At 33.0% G+C, this 14,318-nt stretch overlaps 2 protein-coding genes across 2 annotated transcripts; both read left to right on the forward strand.

The window, feature by feature from the left end:
• The first annotated feature begins 6,727 nt into the window (after positions 1 to 6,727).
• Positions 6,728 to 11,258, forward strand: LOC111402537 (D-amino-acid transaminase, chloroplastic). Its single transcript, XM_023030913.1, has 5 exons — positions 6,728 to 6,881; positions 6,991 to 7,055; positions 8,790 to 8,962; positions 9,706 to 10,379; positions 10,924 to 11,258. The coding sequence occupies exons 1-5, from the start codon at positions 6,845 to 6,847 to the stop codon at positions 11,019 to 11,021; spliced, it is 1,047 nt and encodes a 348-aa protein (XP_022886681.1). The 5' UTR covers positions 6,728 to 6,844; the 3' UTR covers positions 11,022 to 11,258.
• A 1,067-nt stretch (positions 11,259 to 12,325) lies between these two features.
• Positions 12,326 to 14,161, forward strand: LOC111402538 (uncharacterized protein At4g28440-like). The gene is made up of 2 exons (XM_023030914.1): positions 12,326 to 12,830; positions 13,715 to 14,161. Exons 1-2 carry the CDS (start codon positions 12,602 to 12,604, stop codon positions 13,903 to 13,905), a joined length of 420 nt encoding a protein of 139 aa, XP_022886682.1. The 5' UTR covers positions 12,326 to 12,601; the 3' UTR covers positions 13,906 to 14,161.
• The last annotated feature ends 157 nt before the right edge of the window (positions 14,162 to 14,318 follow it).

The raw sequence follows: 14,318 nt of genomic DNA on the forward strand, positions 1-14,318 counted from the left end.
GACCTAAAAAATATGCATTTTGTGACCTATAATTTGTTATTTGGGTCCTTGTGACTAATAAATTAATTCTAATAAATTAATTTTAACTTGTGATCGATTAATATTTGTGACCTATAAAGATGTGTAATTGTGATTAGGGGTGGACATGGTTCCATATGATTTTGGTTCTAAGAGAATCGAATCGAACTATGAACCAATGATTTTTTTGATAATAGAATCAAATGATTTTTTTAAAGATATGAAACCAAACTGAACCGAATCGTACGGTTCTGATTTGGTTTGGTTCGGTTCGATTCTAATTTCAATTCTTAAGTTTTTAGATTTGCACCATATAAATTAATAATGTATGCCTAAATAAGAAAATAAATACCAACATTTAGGAAGTTCAATTTTCAATCATCAAGATAAAAAAAGTCAGAACTAATAAACAAAATATATTCATAATTTGAATACACAAATCAGTTTTTTTTTCATACAAAAAATTGTTTAATAAGTAATAGTAATGATTCACTGAATTAATTGCAGTAATTTTGAAGGCACACCCCTACAATAAAGAATGAATTATCAAAATTTTTACAGTCCACTTCTAACATTAACCATTTAATATTTCATGAATGTTTGTGAAGAACACAAATCACTCATCAAACAATCAAGGTAAAAAAAAAAAAAGGAAAGTTTAGATACTTTTTAAGTAATTGGTCAATTTCATTTTCCGATCCTAAATAACACCCCACTGACTTGATGAAATACGGTACCAGTCTACTGCAACGTTGTGTATATTAAAATGAGAGAAGAAGAAATAATTCAATTGAATACAAAATTAGGATATAGACAACTAATGGGTTATTTATCTCTAATGACCCAAAATTGATTAATAAACTGTATTCAATCAATGAGTTATTTCTAATGAATATAAAATTAAGGTCTCCAATAATTATTATTTATAAAATTAAGGCCCCGTTTGGTAATCATTTTTTTCAAAATGTATTTTTCTCCGTCTTCTTTTCAACTATACATTCTTTATTAAAATAATATTACATGTAAATAAAAAAAAATTCCTTATTTTTCAATCACACATTTCACATCAATTTACTATTCTAAAATGTATTTTTACATAAAAATGACAACTAAACACCCCCTAAATATTAAGTTTTGTTCTGATTTTTTAACTAGAACTGAACCAGAACCAAAACCAAATGGTTCTCGATTCAAAGAACCGAAATCATTAATTTTTTTGATAAAACCGAACCGAACCGCTTGGTTTGGTTCGATTTAGTCTGGTATAAACATTTTGTCCACCTCTAATTGTGATCCTTTGTGACTCTATGACTCGTTAAATTTAATTATAGGTGATACAATTTTAAGATGTCACAAAATAAGATTACCTAGCATTTTAGTATTATTATTATTATTATTATTTTTTTTTTTTTTTTTTAAATCGTTATTGTAGAAAGAGAAAAAGTGTTGGGTATAAGAGAGAGAAAGAGAAAGTGAGAGGTGTAAGAGAGAGAAAGAGGGAGGTGAGTAAAATAATTATTAAATGATAATTAGTGGAGTGAGAAAATAGTGAGGTAAGACGGAGAAAAGAAAAAAGTGTGAAGCGTAAGTGATGTTTGAGTGAGTTCGAAATATTTATTGTGAGAGAGAGATGGGATACAAGAGAATCTATTATATATTAATGATATATATTTTTATGTGAAATTATCTTAATTTAAACTATAGATTTTTTGAATTCCAATTGGAATGCATTTGATTGTCAATATTTTTTCACGAAAAATGTGTTTTTCATCCAAATTTTTATTTTCATGCAATTTGATTGGCATTTTTCTTTATGAAAATATATTCCTATTTTTGGTTACGTGATCATATTTTCATCGAAATCAAATTTTTTTTTTAGTGGGGTAAGATTTTATTTTTCAGAAAATCCACTCACTCTTTCTATTTCTTATTTATCTCTTCCATCTCATTTACTTACTAATAAAAAATGGACAAATATAATATTTTCTAAATTGAAAACTAAATTATTAAATACATTTAATTAATAATTTTCATGCAATTAAGTTCTAAGCAATTGAATTACCTATAATTTATTTTCTTTCCATACAAATTTCATACTCGTAATCAAACGTACCATTAGAATAATATATATTATATTATTATTTAGCACCTACATACCTTCTTTGTTTTTCTGATCTCATTGTGGACATGTAGAGGTACTGCAAAAGGGAACAAAGTGGGAGTAGTGGAACTAGCACGACGAACAATACCGCAATTGGAACTGTATTACAATTCTTCGCAAATTGATGACATCTCGAATTGGAGCATCATCTGGGTCATACAACTTGTCTTCACATCTGGACGATGACTTCTCAAAAGCTTGCTTGCCCATTCCCTACCTCTCTTGAAGCATCAAAATAGGAGATCGCCGACATCGACTTGAAATGGCCTGACATTCCATAGTAGAAACTTCACAAATTCAGAATGGTCTTGCTCTACTATTCGCTCGAAGAGAGAAAGCAAGAAGAGCAGTAGTGGACCGATCTTGACGGAGGGGATAACAAACGTAAAGGGGCTTGGCTTGGTTCACCCAGACATGGTGGATGATGAGATTCCATTGATAAAGAGCCAGTTACTTGAGTGAATATAAATTGGATTCCTCGAAAACCCTGATTGTCATTGTTCGATTTTTGGTTTAGGGTCTAATTGAACTCATTGAGAACCACTTTGTCAAAAGCAAACATGGAAAAAAAGAATATCAATGCTGGAAAATTCAAGTTTTACTGGGGAAGGAAGTACTAGCAGGTATAATGAGCTTTCTTAAGAATGCCAATTCTTTCGGACTGAAGCGCGCGCGATGGTGTTGGTTGGAACTCAATGAGAAGTATTTAGAGTATCGTCCCCTAGCAAAAGTTCTCATTTTGATTTGGCGCCTGGATTACAACTTTAGTAGTGGGGAAATGAGTCTTTGGCTCCTCCGGTCTCTCGAGCCTCCTCTATTTTGCGATTATTTTTTAACAGAGGTTGCTGCGCTTTCTCTTGTAAAGCCAAAGACGCCCCAAAGATACTTTTTTATGAGTTTTTTATTATGAAATTCAATACTTAAAGTATTGTATTTATGTATTTTTCCCTTCATTATGCTCAATTTGCCCCTTTTAAGTTATAAAAATGGGTTGGGCTTTATTAAGCTAATTTTGACACAAATACTTGTGAATTTTAATTTTCAAACATGCATATGCGGTCAACTCATTCGTTGATCGTATTATCACGAGCATATCCTATATGCTGGACGTTTCGAAAATGCATCGAGCATTTGCATGCATTTTAGAAAATTGTTTTAAATATAATATTCTTTCTATTTTAAGGAGTCAGCATTTAAAATTATGTTGCAAAAGAATTTTCCAATGAACATTTTAAAATATAGAGCGAGTTTGCCAATTTTCAATTGAGGAAAATAATATAATAATTTGAAGGAAAGTGAAAATGAAATAGGAAAAAAAATTAATGTTTTTTGATAGTGGAAAAATAAAATATTAAAGATAAAACATGGGCTTATTTGTTTTAACCTCTATTTGATGTAGATTAAAATTATATCTTCTGTAAATTTTGATAAAAAAAAAATTAATGAAATGCGGTGTTAAAAAGTTACGGATCGCATAAGATGTATGATTAAGGTTAATTATTAACTTTTAATTGGTTTTTTTAATCAAATTTTAGTTTATACCAAACAAGTGCAAATTAGGCAGTTGAATTATATAGAGGAAATGGGTTGCCGCTTCGACTTGTCCTGTTTGTTGTATTTAGCGCAAATGTGTGGTGCTTTGACCACCGATTTTTGTACCCCATGGACTCCATTCATCGTTCCCATCTTTATTAAGTTTGGAGAAAATTGTACTTTAATCCCCAAACAAATGCTCAAGTAGCACATTGGCTCCACACCTTAAAAAAGGAACCTAATCGCCAACCTTCCACTATATTACAAAATCCGCTGCCAAAAAAATCTAAATTTTGTTAAATCAACACGCCAACATCAATTGAAAAATATATAGATTTAGATCATTTTTGTTATTGAAAACCGATCGAGGAAAGTTTTAGTACCCACTTGTTATTTTTAAAAGTTAGAGAATGTGTAAGAAGGTTTAGTCATTCAACGTTGATTACAAAAAATGTTTGACCAAAACTTAAAAAATTCCTAGAAATAGTTTTGCATTTTTACTTTTACTTTAATTTTTATTTGAAAATTATTTTTTAAATGCACCTCCTATTCCAGATTTGCTTTTGAGGGAAGTTATATCGAACCGATTTCTTCTAAAAGCCCTTCTAGCCTACAAAAACACTTTCATAAAGTTGGCAAAACGAGTTTCAAAACTATTTTGAATCTCAAATGTTCCTTTTAATATTTTAAAAGTCATGCCAAACGAATTCCGAGCCAGCATCTACAAACAAGAACTTAGAATGGAACACATTTTTTTTTTTTTTTTGTCTTAATGGCTACATTTGTCGAGAATGTCGACGAATATGATATGATCAAGAATCCTATGGTTGATAATTGAATAATTATCTTATTAATTAGATTAGATTAAGCTAAAAGGTCCACCTGGCGTGTCAATCCAGCATGATTCATTGAATTGTAACGAGCACGTTAAAGAATATGAAAAGACGAAAACTCCAAAAGGTACAAGACAATAGGCAGTCACCAACTTTCGTCTTGCCCACAGGAGGAAATCCCTCCAATGGTCATTGAACTTTGTATAAAATTCATTAGGAGGTCATCGAACTTTAATACGTACCTGAATGGTCATTGGACTTTGCAAAAAGTCCCTGGAAGGTCACTAAACTAATTATGCATGGGATCCTAATTTGCAACGTTGAGTGACCTTTCTGGAGGACTTTGACAAAGATCACCGACCATTTTGGGTTGTTTTGAAGTTTGGTGATCTCTTGGGAGATTTCGGCAAAGTTCAATGATTATTTAGGGACGTATTAAAGTTCAATGACCTCCTAAAGAATTTTCTGCAAAGTTCAGTTACCATTCGGGGGATTTCCTCTGCCCACGGGATTGGCACAACTGGCTCTCAAAAGTTCTTTAATCCCTGTTTGGTCTTATTTTTTCTGAATTTATTTTCAATTCCACATTTAGCGGGATCCACACTTTTTAATCATACATTTATCAACAATTATCAAAATCTACAAAAAAATAAAATAAATCTGATTAGTATTTAAACCAAACATGGACTTAATTTGAGTTGAAGGTTCACTACGGAATTCGAACTACGCTCTTTCCTATTATTTATGCTTGTCATTTTTAATAATCGTTATAGATTTTTGTTATGAAACATGCCTTTTTTTCTTATTAAAATTAAACCTATATTAATACTTGATACATATTGTTCACTTACTCGTAACAAATATATATATTTAGAGAATAGAGAAAAAATAAAATAATGGAGACTTCACAGTTATCAATAAATAAAAGATCACGATCCACTCTCGTGTACTAATTTAAGCATTAAGTTTGGCACTTAGTTTAACATGATAGTAATTTACTAATTAAAGTATTTTAATACGATTGAAAGGTGATCTTAAACAGGGGCGGATCTAGGGACAGGGCGGGCTGTGCTACAGTCCGTCCCCCCAGCCCAAATGCTAATTAAAAAAAAAAAAATTAAGTTAAAAAGAAGAAGAAGATTATGTATGATTTTTTTTTTAGCGTGTTAGTTTGTGTCGAATAATTTTCTAAATCCACCACTGATCTTAAAGAGAAAGACGATACAATCAATTTACTCATAACTACTCCACTTCCTTTTAATGGATTGTTATGAACTCAATAACTGTATTAGAAATAAATTACGAACTTATTTAAAAAAAAAAAAAACTAACAAAAAAATAAACATTAACATATAGGGAAATTTACAAAATACATCAAGTATTTAGGGCATTACATATATCTTTTGAGTAATGTTATTTGTAATCGCTCACTGCGACAGTCGTCCTACGTGACATACACATGGTAGGTAATTATTTGATACATTAATGTGGTAATTTTTTTATTCATTAATGTATCAAATAATTACGTGCCATGTGTATGCCACGTAGGGCGACTGCTGTAGTGAGTGACTGCAAATAGCATTATTCATATTTTTTTGCTTATAAATAAATTCTTTAGTTATCATATTTTTTATTTATAAGTTATTTTTTTTTGGCATATAATTTAATTTTATCTCATAAAATAACTATTTTAGAGAGAGTAATTGGAAGAAAATCCAAAGAATGACCAAAAATCATTTAGCACCTATTTGTTACAAATTAAAAATTTAAATTTTAATTTAAGTTAAAGTCAGGAATTGACATTAATTCTTATCAAAAGCAATATGAAAAATAGTCCCAAGCAAGACCTAATGGTTGAACCAACTTTGATAATAAACATAGTACTTGTTTGATAAGAATTACAAGTTAAAATTAATAATTAATTTTAGTAACATATTTCATGGAATTCACAAATTTTAAACCACATATTTTTATCAAATTTTCCATTAAAATTTATTAAAATTTTAATTTTTATCTCCGTCAAACGTGAGAATAAGATAAATTAATTAATGGGTCCTCCATCTATCTTGAATAATCCAAGCATAAAGCGAGGACTGCTTTAGACAAAAAATAACGATTCCTCTGTTTCTCGCATTTGTCCGACTTAACCACTCGTTATTTCGACTCATTGGCTCTTCTTTTGTCTCATGTATCATCTTCACCTCCATAAGAATGCCGAGTTCACTACACTTTTCTCAATCTCTCTACATCTCTATACCGATTATCTCTTCTACAGAAAACATTTCTGTAACTTTGGGCAATGGCTACCTTGAAATCTTCATCTGATCGGAATTCTGGTACCCCTTTTTATTTTGACCTCTCTTTTATAGTCCAATTTTATAATAATCACTCGCAATAGTGCGAGAATTTGATGGATGACTAAATGCTGTGTGTGTTGTCTGTAAGGTGCTGTACCCGAGGTCCAGAATGGTGAAGATTTCAAAGTTCAAGTGTTCTCATCATCATCAGAGGTGGTTCTTTTGTGAAGCCCTAGTTTTGTCTCAATTGATTCTGAAATATAATTCTGTGCTAACATAACCGAATTATGAGTGATAAGTGGTAGTGTGGTACACGCCACGCGCCTCCTTCATTCCTCTATATGCATTGAATTGCCATCACATATAGCTTGCAATTCTGCTTCAAAGTTAGTACAAGCCCCATAGAAGTCATGAAAATCCAATACGCATTAATTAAAATAGTCGTGAAATAGCCCTCCACCAACGGTCGCCTGGGATTCCCTTTCTGGCTGTGTTTTAAATTCGGATGAAACTCTATCCAGTGGCTAGTTTCTTTTCTCTTAATATATCTCCTAATATTTTGTGCTTGTATCATGATCAATGCTCATTAGCCAACACCAAATTTATTGAGATAAGGTTTAGTTTGTTGTTGTATCATGATTAACGCAGCATATCAAGTATTTTAGCCCAAAGGGTGGTTTTAAAGCTTTAATTGAAAACGGCTTCTAGAATTGAGAGGATAGGTCTGTAAATTGCTTTTTATATATATAGAATAGATTCTGCAGAATCATATGAAATGCAAAGTGAATGTTTGATTGTCAATATTAAATATTATTGGACAATATAGTAGACAACATTCTAACTTCTAATTCTTTATCTAATAGAGTCCAATTCTGTCCAATCCACCGTACCAAACATGTTATAAATGTATCATTGTTCCAAAATCATGCCTGAGGAGTCTCTTTGTACCATTTAAAATAAGCATTTCTTCAAAAGAGTGTCAGAAATAGTAATTCTTGTGAACAATATGATTGAAAATGGATCATATGGCCTTAATAGTTCCTAGATTGGACCAAGAAATAGGCGCATCAAGAAACTTGCATTAGAATGCTGTTCAGTAGTAGAATCAATGCACCGCCATACTGTTAACAGCAAAAAGACAATGTGGTTAGAGGCTTATATTTTAAAGGATGCCATTGAGACTGATGAGAAACTCAAAATAAATATGCCACCTAGGACTTACAGAGTGATGTATGTCTCACAAAACATCAAATACTTTTAGATGGCAGATTAATAACATGTTTGGGAAGTGTTATTAAACGGTTTAAATTATAAAAAAAAATAGTAATCAGTGGTAGATAAGTAGATAGTACTTGTGGATCTCAGGAAATGTGCAGATAAAAATTGATTTGACCAATTATAAAGAGTTTATAAACATTAGCAAAACAGGGCTAAGGTGGAAAGTCATAGTGAAATCCATTATTACATTCGCTGGGACACCTTCCCCCCTCTTTTTCTTGATTTCTTGCAACAGATTTGTGTGTCTACAGAGGGAGCTGCTCATAGTGACAGAACGATGGATACTATCCTGAAAAATCTTACAGCGTTGTTAACTGTAATATCAATTTGTTTGAAATCAACTTGTTATTAGAACCTTTTGGAAATCCATTCTATTGCAAAGTACAGTGCATTTAAGGATGTGTGCAGAATAGATTAACATTTTAGTTAGCTCAGTCAAGGTGTTCATTTAAAGTGCCGCTCTCTTTAATTCTTCAAGGATTGATCATGATTCGTGATAAGGGACTTAATTTTGAAGTGAGGGGTGTTTCATATAATTTTTGTATGAATTTCTTTCTTGTCTTTTACATGATATTCAGCCCCAGCCCCAGCCCCAACCCCAACCAAACAAAAATAAATAAATAAATAATCAAATATACTGCATTTTGATTTTTTTTTATTATTAATCAGTTGCTCGAGAAGCTGCATGACAAGTGGTCAGGGAAGCAAAAACCCTACCCTGCAATGTATTCTAGTATATTTGGTGGAATTATTCTTGACCCAGAAATGATGGTTATTCCAATAGATGATCACATGGTTCATCGAGGACATGGTGTGTTTGACACAGCTATTATTCTTGACGGGTAGGGCCATTCTGTCTGGAATTTTGATTATTGTTCTTCACAGTTCAAATAGATTGATATGTTGAAGGTGTATATCATCCTTTCTAGTTGGAAATATTGTATCTGAATTGGATATATTCAAAATTCTCCGAGAGTTGCAGATGCTATAAACCCTACAATATAAACTTAGTTTTTCTAACTCACTTTCATATATTATATCCTGTGCATGAAAAATTAGTTATCGTAATAGCCCATCCCAGAAGAGCTCTTTGTATGGACCACTTATAGATTTATGTAATCAAGACATAGTAAAGGGTTGTTTAAGTAATTAAGCTTTTCATATGTTATTTTTGGGTTAAAAACACTGTCGTTCACTGCATTTTAGCAAAGTTTTATGCTGATCACTAAACTTCATTTTGTTCGAAGTTGGTCATTGAATCTAAACTTTGTTACAATTAACGTTAAAGTTCTCTACAGTATGATCATTCTGTCAATAAAAAAATCGGACGTGGCTGCCTTGATGACAAATAACTAGGCGGTCATTTTATCTTTTCCATTAGTCAAGTTGCTAAATATGTATGGAGTAATTAAAATGTGACATTTAGGTTCAATGACCACCTTGAAACAAAATGAAGTTTAGTGACCAACATGAAATTTCATTGAAAGTTTAGTGGGAAAAAGTGTATTGAACCTGTTGGTTTTTCAGATGTTACTTTTATTGATATCCGAGTGCAAGAGTTGAGTTATTGTACTTGTTGCCACAGATTTATCTATGAGCTGGATGTCCACCTTGCCCGTTTTCTTAGATCAGCATCCAAAGCAAAAATAACTTCTCCCTTCTCCCAATCAACTCTTAGAAGCATTCTTATTCAGCTTGCAGCAGCATCACAATGTAGGAAAGGAACTCTTCGGTACTGGTTGAGTGCAGGTCCTGGGGACTTCTTACTCTCTCCCGCAGGTTGCCCAGCACCGGCCTTCTATGCTGTAGTCATTGATGAAGATTTCTTCCAATGCAAAGAAGGTGTCAAAGTAATAACATCTACTATCCCAATGAAATCACCCCTCTTTGCCGCAATGAAGAATGTAAACTACCTGCCAAATGTCCTCTCAAAGATGGAAGCCGAGGAGAAGGGGGCATTTGCATCTATATGGGTTGACGATAAAGGCCATATTGCCGAGGGTCCAAATGTGAATGTTGCTTTCATAACTCCTGAGAAAGAGCTTGTCTTACCGTTCTTTGATAACATTCTAGGTGGGTGCACTGCGATGAGGCTTCTTGAGTTAGCACCTAAGTTGGTGGAGCAAGGGCATTTGAAGAGTGTGAAAACTGCCAATCTCACTATGGAGGAGGCCAAAGGAGCTTCTGAAATGATGTATGTTGGAAGCACACTGCCAATATTACCAATTATCGTGTGGGATGAGAAGCCTATAGGAGATGGTAACTTCTTTAATTTCGTTTCAGCGAAAAAAACTTTTAATGAATATTTATGTGGTACTATTAACCTTGAGCATGTTTAGCTGAGCTTAGAAAGTGTGCTTATAAGTTTTCTAGTGAGGAAATATGTGAGTTTAAAGATAAATAATTCTTTATTAATAAAATTGGAAATCTGTAACTTCCTTTACTTATGAATGTGGCTAAGCTTAAAAGCTCCTTTTACGGAGCTTTTTTGGGCAGTTTGTAGTTCTACCTTAAAGAAAGTCACATTTAGGATGAATGACTTTTTTATGTTTTGTGCCATCCTGATGAGATATATGGTGATATCCAGTTGCAAGTCCAAATCAATTAACTATTAAAAAATAGTAAGTGTTCGTGTTTTTACCATGATGAAAGACCAAAATTCCACCTCTTATTCATCTTAGGTACGCATGAAACATTCACTAGACATGTACCATTGTAGATTGCTCATCTCTACCAAAATATATCCAAGTAAAATATTTTTATTTGTTAAGAAGGGAATTGACCATAATCTTGTGTGCTGCAGGAAATGTTGGAAAATTGACAATGGAACTTTCAGATTTGCTGTGGGAAGATATGGTTGCTGGCCCTGAAACGCAGAGGGTCCCTGTTCCTTATGCATAGGAAACTGTGTTGTTCAAATGTTGCAGAAGATATCACTGTCGATGTTATATGATATGAATGTCAGCATGTTTAGCGGAGACGACCGCATAGGACTAAAGATATTATATCACAACCTAATAGTGTGCAATAAACATGTCGATATGTTTTATTTGCATTGTTTCAAAAATTTTAGCCTTGCTATATATGCCTTCTTTCAGACATTTTAATACCCTCTTAACTCCATAGCTACTACTTTAATAGTTGGCCTTTTCTTTGCATCCAAATTTAAGCACATTTTTGCAAGTTTGGCCCACCGCAATGAGCTGTTCTTTCTTGCTCTAAGTGCTTGGCGTCAAGAATTGATTCGATATTTTCTACTTCCAAGTACAACGAAAATCTTGCTGGTAAACTTCTTCTCTTGTTTTGTCAAAAGGCATTGGCCTTTGTCCAATGAAGAGCTCTACAAGAACTACTTTAAAACTGTAACACGTCAAATTTTTCTAAAATTGACCTTGAAATTCCAAAATTCCGGACTTTGGCTACATATTTTTCATCAAGAAGTATATTTATTGACTAAATGTCTACGCGATGGATGGGAATGGAAGTTTTTGAACGAAGATAAGCGAATACCTCTACCACTTCTACAACAATTTTCATTTCGTGTTTTGTAAAATGGGAATTTATCTCTCTCATCATGGATATGATCGAAAAGAATCCGTTTGAAAATGAATTCATAAACTAGAAAAGAAAATTCTGCTTGTAGACAAAATCCTAATAGCTAAACTATAGTTCTATGGATGATTTGTGAGAGCATTGTGACCTAATTATTGAATTGTTCTACCTCCTCCTTCACGCCATTGCACTTTCGATAAGAATAACAATAAAAATGGACTTAGCCCTTGTTTGAGCCCCATTTTTCAACCAAAATACATTCTTCAACAGTGATTTGACATCATTTCAACCACACGTTCTTCAATAAAATAATATTATACGTAAATCAAAAACTTTTCCTTATTTTTTAACCACACATTTCCCATCAATACACTATTCAAAAATTTATTTTCTTCACAAAATGGGGCTCAAACAAGGGCTTAAATGATGCAAAAAATTGAAATAACATTAGGCAACAAATGAATTTGTAAAAACCATCCCAACTTTATTTCTCTAAAATACAGGAAACAAGTAAAAAATAAAATAAAATTATGAAGGGTCAATATACTAATTTTTTTTCTTCAAAATTTATTTTCAATCATATAATTTTTTAATAAAATAATTTTGGACACATTTTATTCTAAAAATCTGAGGCTGGGCTATACTCATGGAAGTTTTCACCAGTGAAGAAGGAAAAATCAGAAAGTCCTTTGAAACCAATTGACAAAAGCCATTTGGTTGAAGATGAATGGGCATTAGAATACCCATCTCTCGGCCAATGAATGCTCACTTTAGGGAATCGAATTTGAAAACCCTACGAATTCCTAAATTCAAAACGCAAAACCCATTTCAAAAGGAATGTGAATCATCATATACACTGTACAACTCTTCCTCCAACATTCTACATTTACAGTAATCAAAGGATTCTCTCACTAGGGTTTTGCAATCAAATGGCGACGAATTCTTGGTCAGGGGAGTTGAGGAAGCCGGTGTTCGTGAAAGTGGAGAGCCTGAAACCGGGAACCAATGGCCATACACTGCTTGTCAAAGTGGTCAATTCCAATATGGTGTTGCAGAAAGGCCGCGCAGTTTCTCCCCACACGCACAACATCCGCGTTGCTGAGTGCGTCGTTGGCGATGAGACTGGTACTATACTCTTTACCGCCCGCAATGACCAAGGTATGCATACGTTTGTTATGTACATAAGCTAGATATACTTGCATAACGCAGCACAAATCCATGATCAAGTGGAAAATGATTAATGTGGTGGGCTGAATATTTCAGTCCTTAGAATGGGAATACAGATTGAGACAAGAAATCAAGCCTTGTACTTTGTTCCCTATTAATTTGGGATTTGACTACATTAATCAATTCTTGTCTCTCTTAAGTTCGTTGATTTATGGAAAATCAATAGCAATAAGTTTGAAAACAGTTTCATTTAGGAATATATCTGACATGAGAAGTTCCTCTAGGAAGGAGATTACTAGGCCCCTATTTGGTTCTGCTAAAAATCTTAATTAAAATCTAAGTCAATACCGACAATTAATTTTAATTGCATATTTGATTGAATCCATAAGTTTTCAACCACATGTTCGATCAACTTTTATCAAAATCTACTAAAATCAGTTTTTTATCTAAACCAAACAGGGATATGATGAAAAATTATCATCTAGAATTTGAATTTTCCTACTTGAAACCTCTAAAAAATCCAAGTGGACAGCCACCTTTTTGTCCAATAGTCATCATGCCAAGGGATGTTGAACTTTCTCTTGTTTAATGGGTCAAACATTGTCCGAGTAAATGTTTGATGCTGCTTTTACTATGCATGTTTCGAAAATGATTGCTGCTTTATCTTGTGCCTTGTGTTTTATCACGTCTTGTCTTCGTTTCAATTAATCATCACGTGAACCTCAAACAACGCATCTCGTAATTTCTGTCTGTTTAATGGATCTCGGTTTATTGTACTCATTTCCTTCACTTAGCGTATTTCTTTAATATGGATGGTTGCATTTTTTATTTTCAGCTATATAACCATTTGGTTCTTGTTTATGTTTCTTCCTCAGTTGATTTAGTGAAGCCTGGTACTAGTGTCATCCTTCGGAATGCAAAGATTGATATGTTCAAGGGAACTATGAGGCTGGCTGTAGACAAATGGGGTCGTATTGAGGTCACCGAACCTGCTACATTTGTGGTTAAGGAAGATAACAATCTCTCACTCGTCGAGTATGAGTTGGTGAATGTTGTGAAAGAGTGAAAATAATCTTTTGGCAACCGGGGATTCTATTAGTGTCTCTGCTTAGTTTCCCATGGCTGCTTAATTTTGGATAGGATGCCTTGAAATGGTTGTAAGAAATGTCCTTGAATCAAATGTTTGCTGGGTTTTTTTGGGTATAGTTTTTGGCAAGTAAAACCTCGTAGACTTGTTGAATATGGATGTGTAAAAGGAAATCGTATCTAGCGTATAATATATTACCTTCTGCAGCGAACTGTCTTTATTTTTATCTGTGTGCAGTCAGATGGCCACTTTGTTCCCATTAGAATGGAGAAAACAGAAAAGTGAACAGAAGAAAGATGAAAGGAAAAAAAAAAAAGTAATAATATTTTCTCTCAATTTGCATGGTCAGAACTTGTAATTCCTGTTACTTGTTGCAAGTGCATGCATGTGAT

Source organism: Olea europaea, chromosome 10, assembly GCF_002742605.1.
Source record: "Olea europaea var. sylvestris chromosome 10, O_europaea_v1, whole genome shotgun sequence".
Classification (NCBI taxonomy): Eukaryota; Viridiplantae; Streptophyta; class Magnoliopsida; order Lamiales; family Oleaceae; genus Olea; species Olea europaea.